The 25452-nt window shown below is 40.2% G+C and overlaps 1 protein-coding gene across 1 annotated transcript in view; it reads right to left on the bottom strand.

Annotated features, from left to right (window-relative positions):
• Positions 1–863: 863 nt before the first annotated feature.
• The window catches only part of si:dkey-1h24.2 (uncharacterized protein LOC100137117 homolog), a 28286-nt gene continuing 3697 nt past the window's right edge, over positions 864–25452 (bottom strand). Inside the window, exons 2-5 of the mRNA XM_034151199.1 lie at positions 18224–18472; positions 10425–10686; positions 5316–5449; positions 864–3954 (exon numbers count right to left, since the gene is read on the bottom strand). Of these exons, the coding sequence (XP_034007090.1) occupies positions 3407–3954; positions 5316–5449; positions 10425–10686; positions 18224–18472 (1193 nt within the window). The 3' untranslated portion in view covers positions 864–3406. The remainder of the gene's footprint in view (positions 3955–5315; positions 5450–10424; positions 10687–18223; positions 18473–25452) is intronic.

The following is a 25452-nucleotide window of genomic DNA, read 5'->3' as shown; positions in this document are numbered from 1 at the left end:
TGCCTCCGTCTCATTTCACTTTCAATTTGCATCAGGCACTGTTCTGGGGACAGGGTAGGAATTTGATTCCTCACCCCTAAAGTGGATTTGTCTGTAAACTAACTTGGTAAATAATCAATTACTTTTGTAGCCGGCTTTTTAAAGATAGGTTTACAGTACTGACCAGAGGACTGCAGTGGTGGAGGTGCTCCATATATCCTTAAAGGAATAATTAGACATATTGGATTGTATATTTTAAGGTTGTGGATTTGTTAAAAAGAAAACCAATCGCTCTTAAATTCTCTGATTGCAATTGCGATATGATCTGAAACATCATTGAACAGAAATATTTAAAAAAATGTAAGGATCTGGAATACTTCATTTAGATATTTTCACATATTACTGCGATTTGGATATTGCACTTGTCCATATTTTGCTACAGTATATCAATAATCTGATATATTAAGCTGCCCTAGTAAATTGATACCGCTAAATATGAAGCTAAAGCAACCGTTAGCTTAGTAAGTAGAAGCAGGGGGATACAGCTAGCCCTACGGTTTAAAATCCCAAGTAAAATGTCATTTAATCATTTCTAAAAACACGGTACGGAATTGTGTTTTTTTTAATACCGTTTTGTGTTGGCAGGGTGGTTCATTTAAACATTTTTAAGGTCTGATAAACTTTCCCTTACTCCAACTTTACAAACAAGATATCACGTGTAAGTTATTAAGCTAAGGAATACTTTCTTAAACTTTGGACCGAGGCGAGCATCGTGGAGATTTGCTGCTTTTTAATAATTCATAACCTGCTGGCCTGCCGAGGTGAATATAAAAACTGATATAATATTCAACAAAAACAGTTCATTTTAGAGAGCAAATCTCTACCTCTCCGGGAGCTTTTACCAACACTTTAGATGAGCAAGGTTACCTGAAAATGTATGCACTGCTCATCCATAATGCACCGAGATGTACTTAGTGAAGGTATGAATCTACAGGCAAAGAAATTACAAAATAGCTCTGGATAAGAAGCTTATAGTTATTATTTTTACTCAGCTGTAAGATCCTTAACCATGTGTTGCTCCAATTTGTAACACAAAAAAAACCTGTAAAAAAATAAATATTTGATGAAAGATAAAAGTGCACTAGTGAAAGAAAATCCTGACTAAATTCACGAGGCTGGCTCACAAAGATATGGAAATTGCCTCCTGCCTTAATTACAAAAGCGCACATGGAGTGCAGGCCGCCAGATGAGGTGTTTACAGTCAGCCTTCATGTAGGATTTTTGAGTGCCAATTGCCCTCCTGCCCCCTCTGCCACCGCCTGTAAACTGCTCTCGGACAGCGCTGGGCGCCTGCTAATCTAAGCTGTCACCCACACGCCATTTCCATTGATGTATTCATACGCCTCTGCACTGACGGGGATAAACAGGAGGGAGGTGGGTGTGTGGGTGGGGGGCTGCAGGGACGTGAATGCTCGGTGATGGAGGACATGAAGAAGAGGAGCAGACTTAAAAGTGATGAAATAACAGCCTTCACATGTAGGTCAGAAAGTATTACATCATACTGTTTAACACAAATCCAGATATTGTTGAGTTGTAGCGGTAACATTCAGAGTCTTCTTTATATATTTATACAATGTGAAAGTGTTCACTGCAACAGTATCATGGCCATATTTTGGCAGAATTGACTGACTTCAAATTAGGTAATGAGTCATTTGTAGTTTCATCGAGAACATCATGTCCTGTTTTTAAAATAATATCAACTGCTTGCTTATGGACCTAGAAATCATGATACAAAACAAGTCTATCTTAATATTGCAGACAGCGGTAAGCTTAATTAGCTAATCCTACTTTCCATGTTATTTGAATGCTTGATTCAGCAAACAAGATCTTTATGCTAAGCTAAGCTAACCAGCTGCTTGCTGTTACTTCATATTTAGCACACTCTCAGCAAGTAAGCGAATGGGCTGATATCCCAAATGGTTTGTCTCGTAAAAAGACTGTCTTGAACTATCATTTTCCTTTACTGCTTTTATTGTAATCGCTGTATTTCTATTATTGACAAACAACTCTTTTCAACTGTACAGTAGCTCAGGTTGAGTTCCTTGTCTCGAATGAAAGATGCTATTTAGGTTGTTGTTGTTGTTGTTAACGATTTGAAAGGCTCAGATGTGCAGCGTCAGAGGGGCTAGTTTTCATCAGTTTTCTGAAGACATAGCCATGAGTTTTGCAGGAGAGGAGAGGGTCCCTGAGAAACACCTCGTTAGTCTACGCCTGGAAACGGGCTCTTTGTACTTAGGTAATGTTCAGAGTAATTGGCAGCACTGCAGCGGAACGCAGCACTGGTACATAGAAGACACCGCAGAGATAATTGAGCAGAAAAGGTGAGTCTGACTTAAGCACTTCTCCGTGCCATGTGTAAGCAGGGGCAGACTGGAGCAACTGGCAAGTGCAATCAACCTTTCATAGATTGACTATGTGCGCAACAACTCAAATTCTGATGGTAATGTCTTCATCAGTATTCAACAGACATGTGTAGCAGTCGCAACAGGAGACTTTAGTTTGACGTTCCATGCTGCAGGGTGGTGCAACGCAAGAAAATGGCCAGATTCAAAACATTCTCATTTGTGCTGTGCCAAGAAAAAGGCTACAGTCCTTAGATGTTTATCGTCAAGATGAACCTTCCTTTTCAAACTGAACCGAGAAGCGGTGCTGCAAATGTTGGCGTAAGCAGAAAATATGCTGTACACACAAGAAGTGATGAAACATAACTCAATAAAAGCGAAACACTAAGTCAGCTAAGCAGGAAGTGTGTCCACTGTTCCCTTTTGAAATGTTTTGGTATAATAGACTGATTACTAAGAACCCAATGATTTTCAGAGTGGCCTTTAGTAGAATAATTCTGATAACTGCGAGAGATGCCCTGAATGACTAAAGATCGAACCACATTAAACACAAAAGGAAATTAAATCCATACTGATTCTTTACTGAGGTAATGAGTCCTCCTTGTTCAACAGTATGTCTCCATCAATAATATACCTTTGGCACAGTAAGAACATAAAGACAGTATTTACAAGTACACAGGATTTTTCAACGTCGCTAAACTGTCCGTCAGCCAGTGAACAAACTACCATGACAAACCAAGCCACACAAAGAGCACAGGCACTTGATGTTCTCTTCGGGATGCAACAAAGCGGATGCTGCTGATTAAAAAATAATGTCACTAAACCGATTCGCTTCACATTCTGCAACCATGCATGCAGAACTTGAAGGAGACCTTTGCGAAACAGCTTCATAAACCAGGGCAGGGACATTACTCAGAGAATGACTCATATCATATTAAGATGAAGATTGGAGAAAACAGATGGTGCACACAGTAACCCCTTTCCCCTGACACCGACTGATGCAAACACCCAGCTTTGCTTGAGGCTCAGCAGGTGACGGTGGTGTAGCTACATTTGGACATGGAGGTAGCCATGGACGTGCCCATGGAGGTGGCGTTGATGCCGTCTTCTCCTCCCTCCTTCTTCTTGCACCACCAGCGACAGAGCCGGTTGCGGCAGCAGCAGGCGAAGGTGGACAACAAGGCCTTGCGGAATCGCATGTTCATGAAGCAGTAAATGACAGGGTTGACGCAGGCGGAGGAGTAGGACAGCAGTTGGATGAAGGAGATGGGGGCCCCTGAGAGGGCTTTGGAGGCTGACTTCAGGTCGAACGCCTTCCAGGTGTTGGCCGAGTACAGCGGCATCCAGCAGATGAAGAAGAGCGCCACGATCACCATCAGCATGCGGATGACTCGCTTCTTGGCCTGCAGCTTGGCCTCCGAGGTGTTTTTCCGGGCGCGCTCAGATTTGGCCTGGGCGGCGGAGAGGGTGGGGAGCTCCACAGCGGAGGTGGGTTTTTTAGACACCTGGATGTAGCAACCATCGTCGTCATCGTTGGATACTGCAACCGTCTTTCCTACACCGTTCTTCTGGGCTGTGGAGGATCAAAAAGTTTACATTTGAAGAGCTTTGGGTGGATTTCATGGGGTTACCAAGAATTAAAGGGATAGTTCAGAGTGTTTTAAGTGACATTTGGATAGTCAGTGTTTGGACCTCCGTTCACTTCCAGTTTGGAGAAACCGACAGGTGTAGCAACACAATGGCTAAGCAATGTACTGCTGTGGAGGAGGGCAGCGGCTAAATAGATTTTAGCCACCTGAAAGAAAGGGCCAGCTAATAAATCCAGATCAATGTAAGAATACACTGTATTCACCATATTTTCACTGCTTTGCCTTTCAGTCAGACCTGTCCTAAAGGTGGGGAACTGTCTGTTTACAGTCCTCTCTTCAAAGCCATCATACTGGATTGACAAAAACACTTTTCTTTTTGCTTTTAAATCGATGGCAGAAAATGTATTAGTTGTAACCCTGGTGTTATTGTGTGCCTCTAGTTAATCCAAACTATCCCTTTAAAATGCAAATTTAAACTATAACACAAACAAACTAACTCATCAAGGCAGCGGTGTTCTTTTCAGTGGAGGCTGGTGGATTAAAAAGAAAGCATAAATAAAAGCTTTAGTCTCTTGTGCCAGAGGGCTGTCTGACTGCAAGGTTAAGCGGTGTAAATATTCAAAACATAGCATGGTGAAGGAAATAGATTAACTATAGATTAGTACCTCATTCAACCCCACTTCAAAACATCCTAACTTTCCCTTTCACACATCAAATAATGATCATTATAAATGGGAGGATTAATTACAACAAGAACAAAACACTGCCTAAATACCAAAGATAAAAGTTCCCCATTTGCTGGACAACAAAGAAATAAAACATCATGTTAAGCCGTAGATAGCAGCTGCTACCGAAGGCTATTTAAGATCATCTCAACCTTGATCAATCACACACAAGACTCCATGGAAACAGTTACGACAGCAGTTATAATTCACCTTAAGGGACCCTATTTCAGCTATAACGAAAATTAATGGAAAATACTAGCTGTAAGGCTGCAGAAAATTCCAAACACATAAAAATGACAACTGAGAAGAAGTCTAATTTTGTACATGACAGGTGCGGTACCTGTAGTTGCGACAAAGTATGTCTCTGCTTGAGGCAAAACAATAAAACGTCCTTTCACAGTCATGCTGCATTATTTGCTCGCCTGAGAATGGTGCAGACGTGTATTTAATGGAATTCTATCATTACTGGCAGCTGCCATGTTTAACCAGACCCTGCTTTCGAATGTCATTCACATACTAATCTATGAAAGTGTAAAAGATGTTTTCATCCTCAGTGTGAATTAAATCAATGCAAGCTAAAAGCCTGTTGCAGTTTGGATTGGAGTTGCGATGGTTCTCACCGGCAGGGGTGCTCTCTCTGTTCTGGCCCACCTCAAAGTGAATGCCTCGGAAGAGCTCTCTGGAGATCAGACCGTAGGCTACAATCATCACAACTCCCGGGATGAAGAACAGAGTGAACAGCAGCAGCACATACCTGAAAAACAGCCAGAGTGGAAAAGAGAAAAACAACTCAGAGGTGTGATGGTGTGCAATCAACCCCTGAAACCAAACAAACACATCTGATTTTTTAGCTACTTTCTTTCCTCATACGCCTTTGGCTATGTTGGGGCTGCTGGCGGTCTTGCAGATGGTTGACCCCTCCCCACAGCTCCATTTACCCCCGTGGTGTCTGGCAAAAGGTACTGCAGTATCCCAGGCCAGTTCTGCCCCTTTACCTGCGGGCTATCAAACTCTTCAGCATCCTGTGGTTTAACCTTCCTACTCTATATTTGATTTTTTTTTTGCTGCATATTTTTGCCCTGCTTTAAATCCTTTTTTGATTTTGATTTTTTAAATGTCCGTACATTTATATTGTATGTACTGAGAAAAAAAGGGTGAAATGCTGCCCTAATTTATTTTGCACGTGTGACCAGGCACATTGTGTACGCTGCACACAAACATTAAGTGTCGTTCATGTCCTCCAAACACGAGACTACATCAGGTCTTCATAGTTTGCAAAGTGAGGCGGGCCAGTTGGACCAGTTAGCTACTGCAGGTGTTAATGTTAAAAAACACTACGTTCTCTAAGAAAGTGTTAGCCATCCTGTTTGACTGACAGAAAGCTTTCAACACAACCTTGCCATTAACATATTGGCAGTTTACACAGTAACAGTGCATATTGACACATAGGCTATAGAAAGACTGTTCTCAGACGTCACACATGACTATACATAACAGGAGACATCACCAGAAGATGTTTCTGTAATGACATTGTTAAGTACGACATATTTGGACAATTGAGAGACGTTCATGCTGCTCCAGGCTGTGTACTCGGCTGTTTTCCGATCATAAATGTTCAATTGTTTTCTGCCACAGAAAGAAAATAATGATCATGGTGCTCTCGAGGGCCTGGGTTGATGGCACCTCAAAGAAAAAGAAGTGAAGTGAGTTAAGTGCATAGAAACTGAAGCAAATATTGACTGAGGAGAGTTTTTCAAGAGTGTACAAAATTCAAAGGGCTCAGAGCCTTTGTCAGTCATTGACTGCAGAAACCACTCTGCAAATATTCTGTATGAGACATCTAACACTTTAAATGTGCTGTTAAGGGCAATGAATGACTTATTAAAAAGATACAAGTACATACTCTATTAGGGCCAGAAGATAATATTTAAAAGATCCAGATATTTGTTCATTTTTTATTCATTTGGATATTCAGATTTGAGATTTTTTAGGTTGTGATTTAACATTTCTTGTAGGAAAAGGTGTCAAACTTTTGTGCCTTAAATGAGACAAAAATACATGTTCTGCATCTGAGCCGAGAACAGCTACATGTGTGTCCCTATACGCATCAAACGAATGAAACCTTTAAGTGAAAGTGAACTGAAGGGAGCATCACCATTATGTATCAGGGAAAAACTATAAAGAGTAACCCATGAATGAATACGCTAAAGAACCTGTACAGGTGTCACTTTGATCGGAATAAATCTTTACCAGACACATCTCCACTTTGATCCGTCATAATCTCAAACGCACGGATGTCTCTGATATTTTAATGTCTTCCTGGACAACCCTCTGAACTCTCAGCCCCTCTCTTTCACTCTGCATTCAGTCAAAGCCTCTCATCAGATAGCTGTTTGATACTGTGGAAAATGTGTTTGACAAAAGCTGTCGGGAAGTAAACATGTAGGAGTAAAACCAGAAGGTGGATATCTGATTTTGTTTTGTCTCAGAGAGAAGCCCAGATGGACGGCATGAATATTCATATCTGTGTACTGTTTCCAAATCACCTGAATTCTGCATGATTATCAACAGGAAAGGTGTGTTGGGTTTAGATTCATAATCAAAGGAAATAATATGCATATGCCTGACACTACAAACACTACCAATAAACACATCCTGTTGTGGGGAGATGAGGGAAGTGGATCATTGTATAACTTTGCAGAATTTTGTGTAATTCTTAGCCGGAAAATATGCAATTTTAATTGTTTTGTATGTAACCCACATAATAGCAATTTTAACGTAGTTTTGTTTGGTACCAAGTTGCATTTGTTATTGTACGTAGATACTTTGATTAGTTGGATTACCATGACATTTTGTACAATGAGCCCGATTCTTCCCTTTACATTGACATCATTATACGTCCGTCCAATCTTTTGAATCCTTCACCCTGGATTTAGACTCTCAGGCTACAGACAGTTTTCCCCATTTCTTGGAGGTTTTTAGAGGGCTGTACAAAGCCTGAGAAAAAGTTTACAGCAATGACTTATTGTTTTAAAAGCCCTGAAATATTTTATGCATTTTTTTATGTAAAAAGATAATTTTGTTAATATTCTCAGAAAACATCAGACTCAATCAGTGAAGCACAGACCTCTTACTTCAATCAAATATTTTTTTTAAATATATTTCATACAGATTTTGGAAAATAGCTCAAAATAAGGTCTGTGGTTGAGACACATTGAAGAGACAACGTTTTGTTCATCAGCAGTGACCCCACTGGTGATCTTTGAAGAGTTAACGTGTCTGAAAAACGATGGTTGTTAACAAGTGGCTGAATAGGACTACAGAAGTTGTCGAGGCCGTTGTACGTAAAACAAACGCTTCAACTTGTACAATTTGAATCTGTATTTTTGAATATGGATCTTAAGTTGGCGTGACGTTGAAGCAGCGACCCTGCTGTAGTTCGTTTATAGCATAACATTAGCATTTTGCTTCTGGCGATTAGATTTATGATTCGAAAATTATAAAAGTAGGGTAGACATGTGGATATTATCCGGCTGAACAAAATATGATCGGTCTCTTAAATGTGTGTCAACCACAGACCTTATTTCCAGCTATTTTCCAAAATCCTATGGAGAAATTGTATTGGTTTTTGGTGAAGGAACCGGAAGGAGTTTACTTCCGGGTTTTAGGATGCGTCACTGTGGCACTCTATTGGAATCATATAGTGAGCCAGCTTTGATGTTTTTATGCAAAATTACATCTGGTCAAATTAATATGTTGTTATTACCTAGTGAGATTTGCCTCAATGAATACGATAATTCCTCCCTCTGGAGTACCTCTGCTGCTATGATCATTTGAATGTTAACTCCAGTGTGCGTGAAATCGTCAATGCACACCATGCATGAGAATGATTACAACACTGGAAAATCATTAAATTGACAAAATTGGATCATTAAGCACTTCATTGCTCTTGAATAATGTGCTCATCATCTCAGACTATAAATGGATGCTCAAGTGAGTCAGTGCACGGCTTCATTAGGTAAAAAAAGAGGTGTCATTTTTATAGAGCAAGAGGTAGATGGAAAAGGTGTTATGTCTCTTCAATCCAAGACTCAAGTCAAATACAGCCATGATGGGTAAAAATGGAACTGTAAATTAAAAATGGAAAGGTCTTGATGCTTAGCGACACATCTGGACTATTGACTTCTGAGCCCAGATGCTCTCCTCCTCCTCTTCACCGAGCAGACTCATTAACTGGACTCCCACAGTCTCATCTTTCCCCGAGAAGATTTACAGTTTGATAGACAGTCAGAGAAAAGAGAGCGTTGGACCACAAAAGGCTGTCAAAGTAGGGAGATGTACAAGGCTCTGCCATGTTCTGCTTCTTTCTTCATTTTAATTGCGCAATCCTGCAGGGCCTTATGTTTTTTATGGACAGATCTAGGAACATCCCTGAGTAGTATTTCCCATGAGGCTCTAAGAAATCTTGTCTTTGGCTATGTATCCATCTACTTGGGGGGGTTTTAGCCACAAAGCAGCATGTATCGGTCCTCAGAGGGCATGTAGAACGATGGATGGCTTTCCTAACGCCGAGCAATCCAGACTGTAGCAGCAATAAACGTTTATCTCCTGGCCTTTTGCCCAAGCTTAACTCTTCTGCCTTTTTTTATTGTGCAGCGAGGAGCAGGGAAATGATCATGTTAATTTAAAATGATGGCATATCACAGACACAGACATTATCTACAGTATCTTAGTCTAACGATATCTCTATTTTCCGTACCATTGACTCTGTTTTTTGTTTTTTTTGCCCATGCTAAATAATGGCTCTGTTTTTTACTGCCACCTCCTAATTATTTCATTAATCTCCCAGAAACCACCTTTACAGCTTTAGCCCAGGGGTCAAAGCATTACATGACAAGATTTAAGAACTCTTTTATCCATCATTAGCTAGACTCTGCCCCCCCCCCCCCCCCCCCCCCCTGGCATATTTCTACTTGGATAGTTAGACGGATAAATCCTAATGGTCCAGTCACTCCATGATTTTTTTTGAGGCAAAGTCTATTCATTGGAATAAATAATAAACAAATCCCATCTTACAATGCTGACCTTTAAAAGTGTCAAGGAAGGCTTGACGTCAGAGACCAACTTCCACAAGCTATAGTAGCTAACTGACAAGCTCTGCAAGAAGTTGCTACGTCACTTAGCTCTGACACAACACTTTCCTTTAACTGCAATACCATTTGAATTGACTAATGTATTAAGTTCCAAAATTCCCCAAAACGAATATATTAGATTACCTATAGCACCGATGCAAACTCACATGGTAATGCAAACACTGTTTCAATTTACTGCCCTGCTGAAAGTCTGTGGAGGAAATTTGAACAGTTTTATCCAAATAACCAAATCAGCAAGCAATCTATGTTCCCACTGTGAGCAATCAGTGTAAACGTGGTGTGATTTCACAGCTCTAAAATATGAAGTAACTTTCTGCTTGACGATGCAAATGATAATTACACAATTTCACTGCATTTAGATTGTTTTCACACATTTGGAGCCAGAGGCAAGCAGATTGTTTTCAATTCAGCAAGTGATTCAGTCTATTCATTTCTTACTGACTCTGCCCTGTTGAGATTATTGAGGCACTTCCACAAAATAAACAGATGTTTATAATTGAAATCAAATCAAAAAAATGTTTGTCTAGCTGATTAATGTACCTATTCCTGCCAGAAAGTAGTCCCCCCAGTACTTACCACGTCTGCTCAGAGGCCCCGCTTGGCCAAACGAGGCGACACATGTGGCCAACAGTACCATTGCTTTTCGGGAAAGTCTTGATGGCACTGAACACTGGGTAGGGCACCATGACTATTAGCGAAACCACCCACGTGGCAGCGATGACGCGGTAGGCGTGGGACCGGGTCTGCCACGAGCGAGACTTCAGCGGGTTACAGATGGCGCTGTATCTCTCGATGGCAATGGCCACAAGGCTAAAGGTGGAGATGCTAACTGAGATCCCTGCAGGAAAGAAAAGACAACAAGAAAAACAATTAGAGAATTGTTCTGGTAGTCTATTCAGGACTTCTAAATCGGCAGCCATGAGGCGTGGCCGTGTCTAAAGATAATTAAATCTGCCACATTGTGCACATAGTGCATCCAAACATTTCAAGTAAACCTTGCAAAATATTTGATTAGCTGCATGTGAAAGCATTTGCACAGTAACAAATATCAAAAGATACAGTAAAGCCTCATTGACGACAACTCAAATAGAGTAGCCACATTGACTTTCAAAGACAACACCCTTACCATACAAGAAATGTTTGTCAAATACCGCAAATAACACCGCCATGTCAATCAGGCTTAAACTCTTCAACACAGTTCAAGGCATTTGGAATATTAAATCTATTTCCCACAATAGGGTTAGCACCTTTGTAATTATCCAAGGACACTGCTCCATAGGGTTCAGTGCAAGTTAAATTCCTTCAGAGACAAGGCCAATTTTAATTTGCATGTATGAATATGCATAGTCTGCAGAAGGGGAAAGCAAGCCTTTCGTCTCAGGGTGAGGCGGGCTGAGACAAATATATATATATATATATATATATTTATAAACCCATACCTGCAGCAGCCCCCGGGAATAAATCAGCACACTTATTCTCCGTCGCCATGAAAAGCAAACACATATTAATCCCCAGCCCTTGTTTTTTTACAATGGAAAGAACATGTCCTTCACAAACCATACCTTTGCATTACCATTCAAGGAAGGAAGTCATTATGCATACTCCTATGTTCATGTTGCGACTCAATCTACAGCAGCCATATTAACTATTTGAGTGGTCTATGACTATACAGAACAGTGCATTCTCCGGGATCAGCCTTTGGCGGCGGTCTTTCCTGCAAACCAATCCTTTTCATTATGATAAGCGTTGTTATCAGAAGCTAAAAGAGTAAGGGGTATATTGTCAACTGCAAAATGTGTAACTACGAAAAGAAAGGGAAATGTGAGAATTTGATGTGGAGTCAGATATAGAACGGCTTCATCATATTCATGCTCCTACAGAACAAAGGAGCTGACTACTAGGGATACTCCAGAACAAAGAGAACGTCATCATCACGAAAAGACGTCTGAATGCCTTTTATGCTCCGTGAGCAGACCCAAACTGAGACAGAGACTCTGCTGTGAATTATTAAAAGCATTTCAGCTCTTTGTGAGAAGGCAAACTTTTTGGATTGCTGCTCCACTTACATGAAAGCTGACAGGATACTGCATCGAACCAAATTCACTGGCTTTAAACTTGGGGTTTTCAAATTGTGAATCCTAACATCCAGAGAGCGATGTGAGGCACTGATAATCTATGAGGTGAAGACGACTAAAGTTATATGATATAGCACGTTTACCAACACTTTTCAGTTTATTGCAGTTTGCCTCAGAAAAAGTACCGCCTGAATGCTTAACTAATTGAAATCTCAGCATGATCATTTTAAATTGTAACATAACAATCTCCAAAGCTATGTCTATCTCTGATGTCGTGAATCACAGATAATGAGAATGTCAATGATTATCGATAAATCCACTCACAGAACAAACTCCTTATAACTCCTGAACTTGGCTGAGAATCATTACATTTGTATTTTCCTTTAGTAATTCAGTGATAATTGTCAGCACTGGTAACAACTAATGGTCAATTGAATGGCTTAAAAGAATGGGTTGTTAAAATGCTCCATAGTAGAACACGTTTTTTCTATTTTGGTCAAAGAGCCTTCACTGTCTACAGCAGTAAAGCCTTCCGGAATTTTCCATGACACAATCCTGTCCGATACCAATCAACTAAAATAGCCAGCTCCAGCTCGGACTGAGCAGAAGGAGGTGGGTGGCACAGTCAACAGATGCGGATCTCAACAGTGCACCGGCACTGTGTGAGTCCTGCACAATAAGTCTCGCACACCCACACGTCTCTTTCAAGTGCTGAGCACAGGCACAGACACAGAGAAAGACCAAATCACACACTGGGGGTTTTCTTTTGTTGATGCTTGAAGGCGGTCATGCCCAGCCGCAGCGCCGGCTTACACTGATTGTGAAAATGCCGAACGCAGAAAGGTACGAATGGTTTGTCTTTTCCTCAAAGGAACGATAAAAATAATGAGTAGAAGATGAAAGACAAAAAGCATTATTTATACAGCACTTTTGTAAAGTGCTGTACAAAGCAAACAGACACACTGCAGGATTAAAAGACAGGGAATTATACAGAGAGCATTACAAACAATTGTAGGTAAATGCTGATAGTATTATTAAAGAAACACTTTTAAAGGTCTTGCATAGAAGAAGTTGTAAAGGAATTGTTTAATGAATGTGAAAAAGCTTGTTCACTTCTTTCAGAGGGTTAGACAAGAAGATCAATAGTAGTTTATGTGTGTCAGGTAAATATGAAGCTACAGCCACAAGACTGTTTAGCTTAGCATAAAGACTGGTAACAGGCGAAACCGATAGTGTCTAAATGAGTCTACTACATGTAAATGGCAACCACACCTAACATTAGCCGCCTTTAGCTTAGCGGTGGTGACGCAAAGCCAAACAACCGTGATGTAGTTTGTTTATAGCCTTACGTTAGCATTTTACTTATAGCAATTGCATTTATGCTTCAATAACATGTAAAGATTATCCTGCAGAACAGAACATGGAAGTACCAAATCCCAGGTCAGCCTACAAAAATGAATGTATCCCTGCAGAACTCTTAATGGAAAACCTATCAACGTCACTGAAACTAGCTAGTGTAAAACTTCAACCCTAGTTTTGTTGCATTCTGTTATTTTTAAAAGACAACTTTGAACAGGCATATAAAATAAGTCGTTCTTTTTTAGCAGAACACACATTAAAATGCAATTTTTCAATGCAGGAGGATACATGAAAAAGAGGCGATAGATTAGCCCAGGGAGCCCTATTAGACGTTGGATCCTGTGTGAAACAAAGCCACATCTCCAAATGAGCGATGTTTTCAAACCCTACACTTATAAAGACTGATCGCTCAGAGGTTGTGCACTTTCATACTGAAAGGAAGTGCACTTCCAGGTGATCTATGGCACTGATACCGCAGTGATTTGAATTGATGACACAGTAAAAGGTACGCAGACAGCTCTAAGACGAGTGTGCATCTAGTCTGAGGGATTATGTTCCTGTCCAGGAGCATTATAGGACCTGCATTCATCAAACCTCTCAGCACCTCAGTCCTGGTTCACATGACAATTTGTTTTATTACTGGAAGGGGAAGTCAACACTGATAAGAGATCAGCGGCAGTGATAAAGCAATTTGTTTGGCCTCTGAAGAAGAGTTATGGAAATCTTTAACACATTTTTAAATGGACCGCAGCAACTGTAGAATGTATCAATACTCTAGAGGAGGCAGGCAGCTCTTCAATAACACTGCTGCTCATGTTGGACCCATTATACGCATGTCTCTATTTTTGTTGTTATTGTTGCAGAAAAAGTATGTTCTAGTTGAGTTTTCTGACAGCCGTGCTGATCAAAGCTTCACCCCCCTTGGAACCTGGCAGTATTGAGAGGCTATTCTTAGAGGGGAGGATATTCTGCTGTGATTATGAACAAGTTGGAGCCAAGTTAATTACCGGCCAACTAACCGACTAAATGCTCACATTTTGCCTCTGCGCTGTATCTTCTCTCCTCGGGAGGAAGGAGCTCTAATCCTTTTTCTTGTTCATTAAGTCGGGCGAACACTCCACACTTCTTGATAACTGGCTTTTGAGGGAAACTGTGAAGCCTGGAGTCGAGGGTCTTTCCGCTCACCTCAACCCAGGGGGAAAGATTTACATTCCTCAGCTGAAACTGCGCCTGTTATTTCTCAGCTTACACCAAATTCTCCCAGGTTGCCATAAAAAGGCAGAAACAACTCTACAAGTGGAATGAATGTGCTATGCAGACAGCACTGAAAAGTTTGCGATAAGCCACAAAAGTTCAAATACATTATTCATACTGCACCTCTGGGGGAGCTGACACACTAAGTAAGTTAGTGATTGCATCATACGATCAGCAAGAAAAACACAAACATGGATGAATGTGTTCGAAGGCCCTACACATACATAACTGCACGCGGAATATTACAACATCGATCTGGTAACTGCCAGCGAAACAGTAAGCGGGCTATTATTCACATGATTATCGAGCGAGGGACAGATAGATGGATGCATAGATGGACAGTGGAAGGATGGATGGCGTATTATATGTCCAAAGGGTGTGTGCTAACGGATGAGTTTGCAAAGGATATATGAGTTTGCCGAACAGGTTGAATGAGTGAGGATGGTCAAGATGATCCTGTGTATTGATTGGCTGATGGAAGGCCTTGCTCATGAGATGCTCAGATCACAGGGAGCTTTGATTGATATGGATTTTACATGCTAGGCTGATATTTGTAGAATATAAATGAACAATTTTCACATCAAGAATTACAATGATTCTGGGTTCACTGCAAAGGCAGAATCAGACATGCTGTCATTCTGGGGCTGAATTACTTAGTGGTGGAGCCATGGTCTAGAGCAGGGGTGTCCAAACTACGGCCCGCAGACCATTTTGAATCGGCCCTCAGCAAATTAAAAAACTTCTGCTTGTCTTATATTGTACTTCTTAAATATATATGTTCAAATATATTACACAGTATTCATGTGTTAAATCGCCCAATTTTCAAATAAATTCAGTCAATTAAAGTTGGAAACATTTTCTAACAAATCTAAGCTGATAAGAAAAAAGCCCCAACCTTGAAATATACCCTTCATATTTCCTCTTATGGTAAGCAATCTGAGGCTTCTGTTTTAAGGAATGAGCTGCTAACACAATAACTGAAACCCTCTGGAGAGCTGTGAAGCATTTTCAAGTATCAAGAATAATTTACCTACATCGGATTGAATTCTCCAACTTATAACTTAACTTATGAGGCAATATAACTGACTTCTAGTGAGTGGCCCAGCCCTTCGTATGTTTTTCTGTATGTGGCCCTCGGTGGAAAAAGTTTGGACAGCCCTGGTCTAGAGACAAATGTGCTTGGACTACAAACGCCTCTTTTTCATGCCTATGCCTGTGACAGCCATGACCAGTGCGGCGGACTGCTTGGTGAACACCATATCTCAAGAACGCCTTGAGGGTGTTTCTTCAAGTTTGGCACAAATGTCATGGATGAACTGATTAGAATTTGTAGTTGGAAGTTTTTGCCCATAACGCAATAATTAATTAATTGTTGTTAATAATGTCCACAAGGTTTAGTGATGTTATTTTGGACTAGCATTGAACTGCAACTCGGCTGACAATTTCTTTTTGCCATTTTCCATATATTTCACAGGATGAAGTCCAGTCCTGACATGCAACGAAGGTCCCATCCTAAGGCCAGAATTGTTGAAGGTAGGTCATGCCTGGTAACTAATCCCAAGGCCCACCAAACACTACTGTTTAAAGGTCATACATAACAAGATTCAGAACGTTGTAAGAGAATTGTTAGAGAATGAAAACTATGGGCAGAAAACACGAAGCAACACCAAGAGAGACTGTAGTATTTGTGAAAATTGCTGCTTATACCAGCTGAATAAAGCTCCTTTTCTGTTTGTGGGGTCTTGCAGGGTTTCTTTCTTCTTTGTACAGTAAGCTCTGTGTACCATTTACATTTGAGTCTATTCAGAGTTGAAGGGGGAAAACTAGTACTAGTGAGCTTTCCGACTGTCAGTTAGATCAAGACTCTGGAGGCCAGCCTTTCCTCCAGAGGTCGGAAAGCTCACTAGTACTAGTTTTCCCCCTTCAACTCTGAATAGACTCAAATGTAAATGGTACACAGAGCTTACTGTACAAGCTTTAAGAACCAGATAATTTGCAATTTTTGTTTAAAGTGCACCTATTATGCTATTTTTTAGGCAATAGCATAGGTCTCAGATATATAAAAATATATAAAAAAACATGTCTATGAAGTGTTTTGCTCAAAATACCAAACAGATCACCCATTCTAGCCATGCCTCATATCCCTATATTTCACTTCCTGTTTCAAAAGTGCTGATTTGGGGTATAAAGCTTTAAAAAAAAAAAAGGAGAGGGCTGAACTCATGCGGGACCCGGCAGCTACTGTCTAAACTAAATACTGCCGTGATGAAACGCCATATCATGGATTATCAAGGATTATTTCTGAAACAGTATGGAGCTCAAAGGCTTTCTCTCTTGCCGGTTATACCACAAGGTGAGTTCCTTTTTATTTGCTGCTTCTTCACACACATGCTCTGTGCAGTGCAGGTTAGCTCTGAGTGTTAGCGATGCTAATGTAAACATGCACCGACCATATTACGTCCAAAGCAGTCGGGCATTGTTTCTGATAGCAGTTTCTGATAGGGCCGTGGGTGTAAAGCCAGCCTACATTTCAGATATTACGTCATATCGGAAGCAAATCTGGATCGACACACCGGGGACACACATTTATGTATAAAAGACATAAAAAAGTGCATTTTGCATGATAGGTCCCCTTTAACATTTATTCTTTCGGGGGCTATGGCTGCTAATGGGTCTCCCCATCATTTTATCCTTGTTGATTGAATCTCAAATACAGCTCTTTCATCATCTTTTAATTCAAACCTAGACTAATGAAAGTCTTAAACATCGCAGATAACATTGTGTTGTTGCTGTTCTGAGGTAGCTGATAAAGGAAGTATCACATATGCAGTGGAGGACATCCAAGTCATTATTCACAGTTTAAAGTGATTCATTGTCTAAAAATCATTACTTATCAGTTTAGCACTTAACTTGAATATATTACAAGTTTACATGAAAAGTGTTGGACAAAGCGGACAAATAACTAAAGGTTTGTGTTTTAAAGTCTGAGGATGTTGCCCCCCCCCTCCTCCTCCTCGTTCTTATCACAGCTCAGAGAACCCAGTAATTGAAAAGAAGCCTTTCCTCACAGATGGTGCATCGCATTTCCTGGACTATAATAGGATTGCGGACCTCCCCGTTCAATAGCTCTGATCAACCATACCAAGCTCAAAGTGAGGCCGGGAAAGTTCCTTTGCCGTGTCTTGCCGGTGTGACTCAGACCTCACGTGGCACCTTCACTCCGGCCTGATGGGAGCCAGCTCATCGCTCAGTCACACTCCTGAAGACGTGTGACTGCTCGAGCTCTTTGAGCATGATGGTTACCCTCTGACAGGCAAAATGAAGCCCCTAGAAAAGCCTGGCGTAAAAGCTCTTGTAAGATATCGAGCAATTTTCCGGCAGGATTCTAAAGCCGGAGCAGTTTCTGATCGGTTGACAGCCACAAAAAAGTCCATATTTCTGTTCTGGGATAATATGCTTTTTAACCCTGATCATTCTTTAACATAACAAATGGATTAATTTCATCTTGCCTTTCCCGACAGCTCTGTTCAGTGTGATTAGGAAGATAATGGACCAATTTCCTGCGACTCATAGCATTTCATTTAAGAATTGACTGTGACAGATAACAGCCAGCCTGGCTTTACCCAAAGGTAGCAAAATCACCCTGGCAACAAACTCTTGGCAGGGAAGTGAATTTTTCATCCTCACCCATAAAGTAGGTGACGGTCTTGCACATGGCCGCTCCGAAGATGAAGTCCTCCAGGATGTTGGGGATGAGGGTGAAGGGCATGCAGAAGACGGCCATCATGAGGTCGCTGAGCGCCAGCGACAGCAGGAAGGAGTTGGTGACGGTCCGCATGCGCTTGTTCAGCACCAGGACCACGATGATCAGCAGGTTCCCGAAGACGCTGACCAGGAAGATGAGCGAGTAGAGCAGGATGCGGAAAGAGTCCATTTCTGAAAAAGGAAGATTGGAAGATTGATCAGAATCTTAGAAACAAAGGAAGCACATTTGTCGAAGTGAGGTACACAGCTTCAGATCAATGAGAAACACAGATTGAATTCTGCCAGGAATATTTATTTATTTCATCAAAACCTCTCTGTGCCAGTTTTTCTGGGTTTCATGAGTCACCACTAAATGTTTAATGTAACTGGGAACAGAAATACATGTAAAAAAGCAGAGGACAAATAGGAGGCAGAAGAGGGAGATACTCGCTGACAAAAGACTTCCTCAAGAGACTGAACATAATCAAATCCAAAACGTTTTCTTCATCTGTATGCAGGTGTCAGTGCTCTTTCTTGTAATCATTCAAGAAACCCACAAGATAGCGACACCTCGAATAATAAAATAAGATGTTAATATGAAAAAAATGACATCAATATACGAAGAGAACATGCTCAGGTTTTTCACCTGGGAAATTACACTCCGGGCGCTAGTGTCGTACCAGACAAAATAAACATTGCATAATCAACAAATTGTGCTGGTGACAATACTTTCCTGCTCCGGCTGTGAGCCAAATTATAATTAGCAGCATAATAATCAGAAAAATATGAAGACAAACAACATCATGATCAGGTGGTGTCCTGGGAAACGAGCTCAACATGGAAAACAAATATGATAATTAAAAATATTTAAACATCTTTCCTTTTCCTTGTGTCATAGCAATAACCCAACATGGACAATTTCTCTGTAGAACAATTCCATGTAAGCAAAACTATGAATTTAAATATTATACACATTTCAGGTTCATATTCGTATTTTGTGCTTCTACTGTCACGTACATGCTTTCATGTTCAAAAAGTGCGTTTAGAGACCATTTACATGCACAAAAACCTTTTTAACACACTACAGGAAAGGAAAACCCCCTCAAAAAGCATCATAGCCTCTTCTGATAAAAAACAAATATAGTTTATTTACATGGCTTCCTTGTTTTTGCCACACAGTTGAGCATCAGTGAGAGCATAATGCCAGCCGGAGGGTTTTTGGGATGCTCCCTTCACTCACTCGCTTGTCACTGCGAGTCTGTGTGTGAATGAGAGTATCTAACAGGACAGGGTCAGGGCTGGCCATGATGTAAGACAAGGACTTGGAAGAAGGCTAAAGGTCCTCAGCACAGCCTGCAGACACAGAGCCAAATGTCACCTTGAAGGCAAACATGCTCATGAGGAGAGAAACAAGGATTCAAACAGTACTGTATGTGCCATCAGAATAGGCAAACTAAAAGGCTTTACCATGCGGTTATTCCATCTAGACTTTGTATTTATTTAATAACCGTAAAAACGCTACGAAAATACACACTCTCCCTGCAACTCATAAACACACTGGCCTATTTACAGACATGATTCCTGAGCATTGTCCTTATGAATAAAATAGCGGATGTTTTTAAACACCTTTTGTTAAGCAATAAGACGTTATTGCAAGTTTCGTTTATCTACAATCTGCAGAGGAAACGACAAAGATAAAAGCAGGCGGGGGATTTAAACCTAGGACAAGAGCAGGATGCATGTTAATCACCTCTGCCGTCAGAGACACCCAGTCCCCCTCAACTGCAAGTATGAATTATTCCTTTGATGAGAGAATCCTCTGGGACCAGTTCCATCAGAAGATTGACAACGCGGTCCAGTTAATCTAAGCAACATCCCCCTTTGTTTCACTCACTGAACGATACATTTTAAACACAGGTGACAAGAGTTTTGATTTACACAAAAGCATTATGGGGAATATGCATAATCAGCACTCGCTTGGGAGACTTCCTACACAAACACAGAGCAGGTAGCCCCCACTGGCACCGCAGCTTCTTTTATGTTGGATCATAAGCTAGTGGAAATGGAATTATCTATTCATTGAGCACCAGCTATGTTGGCTCCCCTGGGCTTAAGGACTGCAGGATAATTCACTTTCGATCCTTTGACTCCCCCAAGCGTGACAGCTGCATTCAAATCATCTATAAATACATGCCGATAGAAAGATGGCCTCTATATGCAGCAGGAGTTGTTGACGTGGAACATTTTCGCCGTGACCCAGGGCGGAGAGATCAACACTTATGTGAGGGTTGTGGCTGTTTATTTAAACACTGTTTGCTTTACTTTCGCTGTGTATCCTTTCAGCTGCTGCCATGCAAACTGTAATTAAGTTTCATCACTTCACTTAGTGTTATCTTTAGGAGAGGATTAGCACGACTTTAAAGACACGACGAGGCATTTATAAAGGCATTTATTTAGGGATGTGGAGGAGACTCCTGTTCAATTCCACTCCAACAAAACATTCCTGTCCCGTGGCATTCCCATGCAAATGTTATGCTACACCAGGGGTGTCAAACTCAAGGCCCGGGGGCCAAATCCGGCCCGCGACTTCATTTTCTGTGGCCCCACAAGAGCTTGCAAAGAATATAATATGTTTATTATACAGTTACAATACATGGCGATTTACAGAAGCACGTTGCCCATAAACTACATGTCCCACAATGCATCTCAAAATGTGACTTTTTTCTTAGAATTTTGACATTTTTTTCCAGAATTTGGCTTTTCTTTTTAAATCATTTTGTGACATTCTCACTGAAGAGACTTCCAATTATTTGCCCTATCTTCTGCTTTCACAGGTAGTTAATTATGAAGTTATTACCCTATCCGATAATAATCCAATGCAGAGGCAATAATGTAATATAATACATTATTTTATATATATTAAATATTTATATATGTATTTTGATATAGTCTTAAAGTTACAACCGGCCCTTTAAGTGCAACCATAATGTGAATGTGGCCCGTGATGAAATTGAGTTTGACACCGCTGTGCTACACCCTTTAAATCGAGGAGCATGAAAGTCAGGCTAGTACTTTTTCCGTTATTCTGCTTGTAAAAGAAAAATCACCACTTTGTCTGAGATCATTAACGATCAGTAATAATCTTAGAGGCGATGACTGAGATGTCACAATTCTGAACTACCTTTCCCCTTTTAATCAAAACTTGCCTTAAAGCAATATTTTATACCCAGCCCCTCTGAGATGATGAAATTGTAGAAATTACTGTCAATCTAATGTTATTCTTTATTACAAGTGAGCAGAAAGCCCTTTGGAAATGAACCTGTAGAGCACTAGACACGAGTCAGGAAATGAGACCTGGACTTTTGGGAGTCTGCAACTAATTCCCTTTTCTTAATTATGTTATTTCAAACTTATATGACATGGTCCTGAATGAACTGTCAGTGAATGTGCGAGCACTTTTTGTCCTGGTGAATGACAAACGGTATTAATGGACTGTTGATCAATTGATGGACTGTTTGTTTCGGCACCATTTTGAACACAAATATCCAGTATTTCCACATACTGTTGTCGTCATTTTTTGTTCAAACATGTTTTACAGAACTTTTGACCACTAGTTGTACTCTTGGGCTATTCTTTTAAGAGTTGGTCCCCATTTTGTTCAGAAATTGTACATTTTCTAGCTGCCAGTTTAATGATGGTCCACTGAGGATGAATTAATGGTGTGTCTCTAATGTGTCTTTTGAAGGGTTTTTGGAAAGAAATGTGCTTAAATTGTAAAGCTATAACGCTGATATGTTCAAACACATCATCCTTATATTCAGTTTGGCAGCTTTAATATTACAGAAATCAGTCACATATGATTACATTTCATAGATCACTATTCTGTTGAGAGCAAAACATCGTTAAAATACATTTCCATTATAATTACAAAGAGTCTCTTTCGGAAAGTCGGAGAAAAACATATTTTTCAGAGATAAAAAGTCCTCAAGTCAAGAGACAAACAAATATATCAATGTCAAAATGTTCCCACATCCCGGACGGTGTAATCCCTCAGTGACAGCAGAGGAATAGAATATAAGATGATCCAAGTAGCTAGATTGCATTTTCACATTTGATTCACTTGGATGTGTTCCTGATGTGATCATTTTTGCAGGAAGAGAAAATAAAAACAAATCAACCATCAGATTGTTGTGCTGTAAGATGTAATTTACCTTCTATGGTGTTTATCCGCTCGCTAGCACACAAAAAAAAAATTGGCTCCATTTGACTATGTTTTGAAATCGAATAATCAATTTTTTCTAGAAGGCTTTGCAAGTACGACTACTGGCTTGTTATTACACATGTGTTTCCTTATAGCCATTAATGGTGGTGTTTTGGAGTCATTTCATCCCTAACTAGTAAACACTCCAAATTGGAATACTAACATGCTCGGTATGAATGTTTCCTCGGAGGGGGAGGTTGCTTTCGATGCCAGAAATGTGTCGACACTGCCAATAAATCAGCATCTTACATCACACAGCGCTGGCTGTAATCCCTATCATTCTCTCACTGCTTGTCACGGCTAATCAGTCGTGCCTCTTCTTAAATCGCAGTAGAAAGTTTCCAGAGTTGACGCCGTGTCTCGCATGCTAACAGATCCAATCAAAAGATAGGGATTGTGCTTTTGACCTTTACATCACAAGGGACAGGCACGGTCACTGAATGCCAAGCTTTACTTTGTGTAAGGTTGATAGACTAAAGGGATCAAACTGAATCTGTGGGATTAATAACAAAAATACAGTTTCTTATTTAGCGCTGGAACAAATTAAGAGACAACTGGTTGATTAGTAGTTTATCTAGATAAACATTTTATAGGTATGTGTTTAAAGAGGCCCTATTATGTTTTCAGGGGTTTTCCCTTTCCTGTAGTATATAGGTGGGTCTGCATGTAGTCTGCAAAGGCTCCAGAGGGAGTTCCTCTCACACACATTCCCCCCCCTGTCTGAAACACCCCATCTATTGGACTCATTTGATCACCTCCGTAGCATAGTGACATCACTATATAACACTCACGCTTCTATTGGCTAGCGCTCCAACACATTGTACGATTACAGAACAGTTGACAAAAAAAAAAATTTGGAAGTTTAACAATATAAGACAAAGCTATGAATTTTACTCCAACACATATCTACACAATGTAAAACCTTTTCATATTTTACAGAGCTGTATATGACTAATTGCATATTTGACATACTCCTTACAGCTCTTAACTGCACTTTGAATTTCTTTATCTTAAAAAAGGGGTAAATGATTCCTTTGACAGCAATTAAATGTGAGTGTCTGCCTGCAGTTACTGTTACAGTCAGCACAATTACACTCAATTAGTCCCAGCCCGCATTCCCACAAGACCATAGTATTGATCCTTCATTACCCTAAAATGTTTTTGGAAGTTGGGAGAAGCTTGTTTGCAGTGTGCAAACGAGCTCAGCACATTTTCAATCACCCAGGAGGTCTTGTTAGATGCACACGTTCGCTTTTGATGCCATTAAGTCTTTCAAACTCTGCCTCATTAACATATTGTTAGATTCTAAAGTGAATACTTTAACTTGAAAGCATGGCAAAAAAGCAAATGTGATGGGCAGTAGGGGGTTATATATAGAAAGAGAGATTGTAGGTTTTAACCCTGTCTCCTACAAAATGATGTTCCAATTCTATTTAACTGCAATCTCAAAAACATAAAAACATGTTTCCTCCTGAGTAATGGTCGCTGTTTAAAAACTAATTTACTTTCTAAATTGAGAAAAAAAAAAAATAATAAGGCAACAAAATGACTTGGTGAGGTTCAGTTAAACTTCATGGTTAGGCTCAAAATATTACATTATTGATGTTAAGTAAGATAAATATAGCTTCTGGGACACAAACAGTGGTCTATTCGTAATGTTTTTGCCAATGCCATTGAATGGAAATAACTTTTCTAAGAGACTACTTAAAATGAAGAGTGAGCTATTTAAAGAAAGGCATTTAGCAGAGTGACTGCACTGCAGCTTCTCTTGAGGGTGACCAATTCAGTAAATCCCCGTCCACTTTGCTGTCCCTGTAAACGTTACCTGCAAATGTTCAAAAGGCAGGCTGGCTGCAAACTGTGTTTTGGATTCCGAGCGTGTGCATACATGTTACTATGGTATGTTTATGCAGATAATTGGTTCACTACAAAGAAATAAGACCTCCAGTTCATGTCACGGCTTTGAGCCAATGAAAGTATACAGAAAATTAGCAATTTATTAACGGGTAACACAGCTTTTTGAATATTCCTGTATATTACATTTAGAAAAGAGAATATTGTTTATTTAGCAACCACTATTTATATGAATACATGTTGCAAATAATCCTTAAGGTGTATTGGCTTTTCAATACCAATTAAAAAAAATAAGCAATTTGCTAGACTTAGAATACACAAACTGCGAAAAATTCATAAATAAAAGAGCATGGAGTATAGCTAAAGAATTTGGCATGAAGTTTCCACATGAGTGTTTCCAAGGAAATCCAAAACATGATTAGGGAGTTCTTGGTTAGTTGGTATGACCCACTGTTAGGGAGTTTTATCTGAGACCAGGAAGTGGAGACACCTGTCAATCAAGACCAAATCATCCACAAAATCACCTCTTCCAGCCTTCGTAATGTAAACGACAGAGGAATATGTTTTCTTATTGCTGTAATTACCAAAGGCTCATTTACAGGAAGTGAAATTAACTATTCTGACCATCATTTGTGAACATTTATTATAAAGGGGTTTCCGCATTTGCATTAAAAGCAACTTTTAGCTGCACCTTAAGAGATTTCCTTATTGAATTGGACATTCAGTCGAGGTGTTTGCCACTTAATTCCCATAAATCACTATGTTAACAAAGCCAAGTGTTGGTGTTTGCAAATGAGACCCAAAGCAGTTCAATTACTAATTGGACTTTGCCCCAGTCTATAGAGACGTTAAGTCAGACTTCAAGAAGGTGTAATAAATCAGAAATTAAACAGTTCAGTATGATTAATGTAGCTTATAATGGGGTGCAGAGGCCTGAAAACGAGGGGTGTATTGTTTGTCACTTGGCGAGTCACATGATTTAGGGATTAACCGAGTCCTCCATCATATGCTTTGAGTCTGTCTGATAACACTGCAGCCCAATCCTCCTCTGTGTGGA

Source organism: Trematomus bernacchii, unplaced genomic scaffold (assembly GCF_902827165.1).
Source record: "Trematomus bernacchii unplaced genomic scaffold, fTreBer1.1, whole genome shotgun sequence".
NCBI lineage: Eukaryota > Metazoa > Chordata > Actinopteri > Perciformes > Nototheniidae > Trematomus > Trematomus bernacchii.
This window is presented reverse-complemented; position numbering and strand designations above follow the sequence as displayed.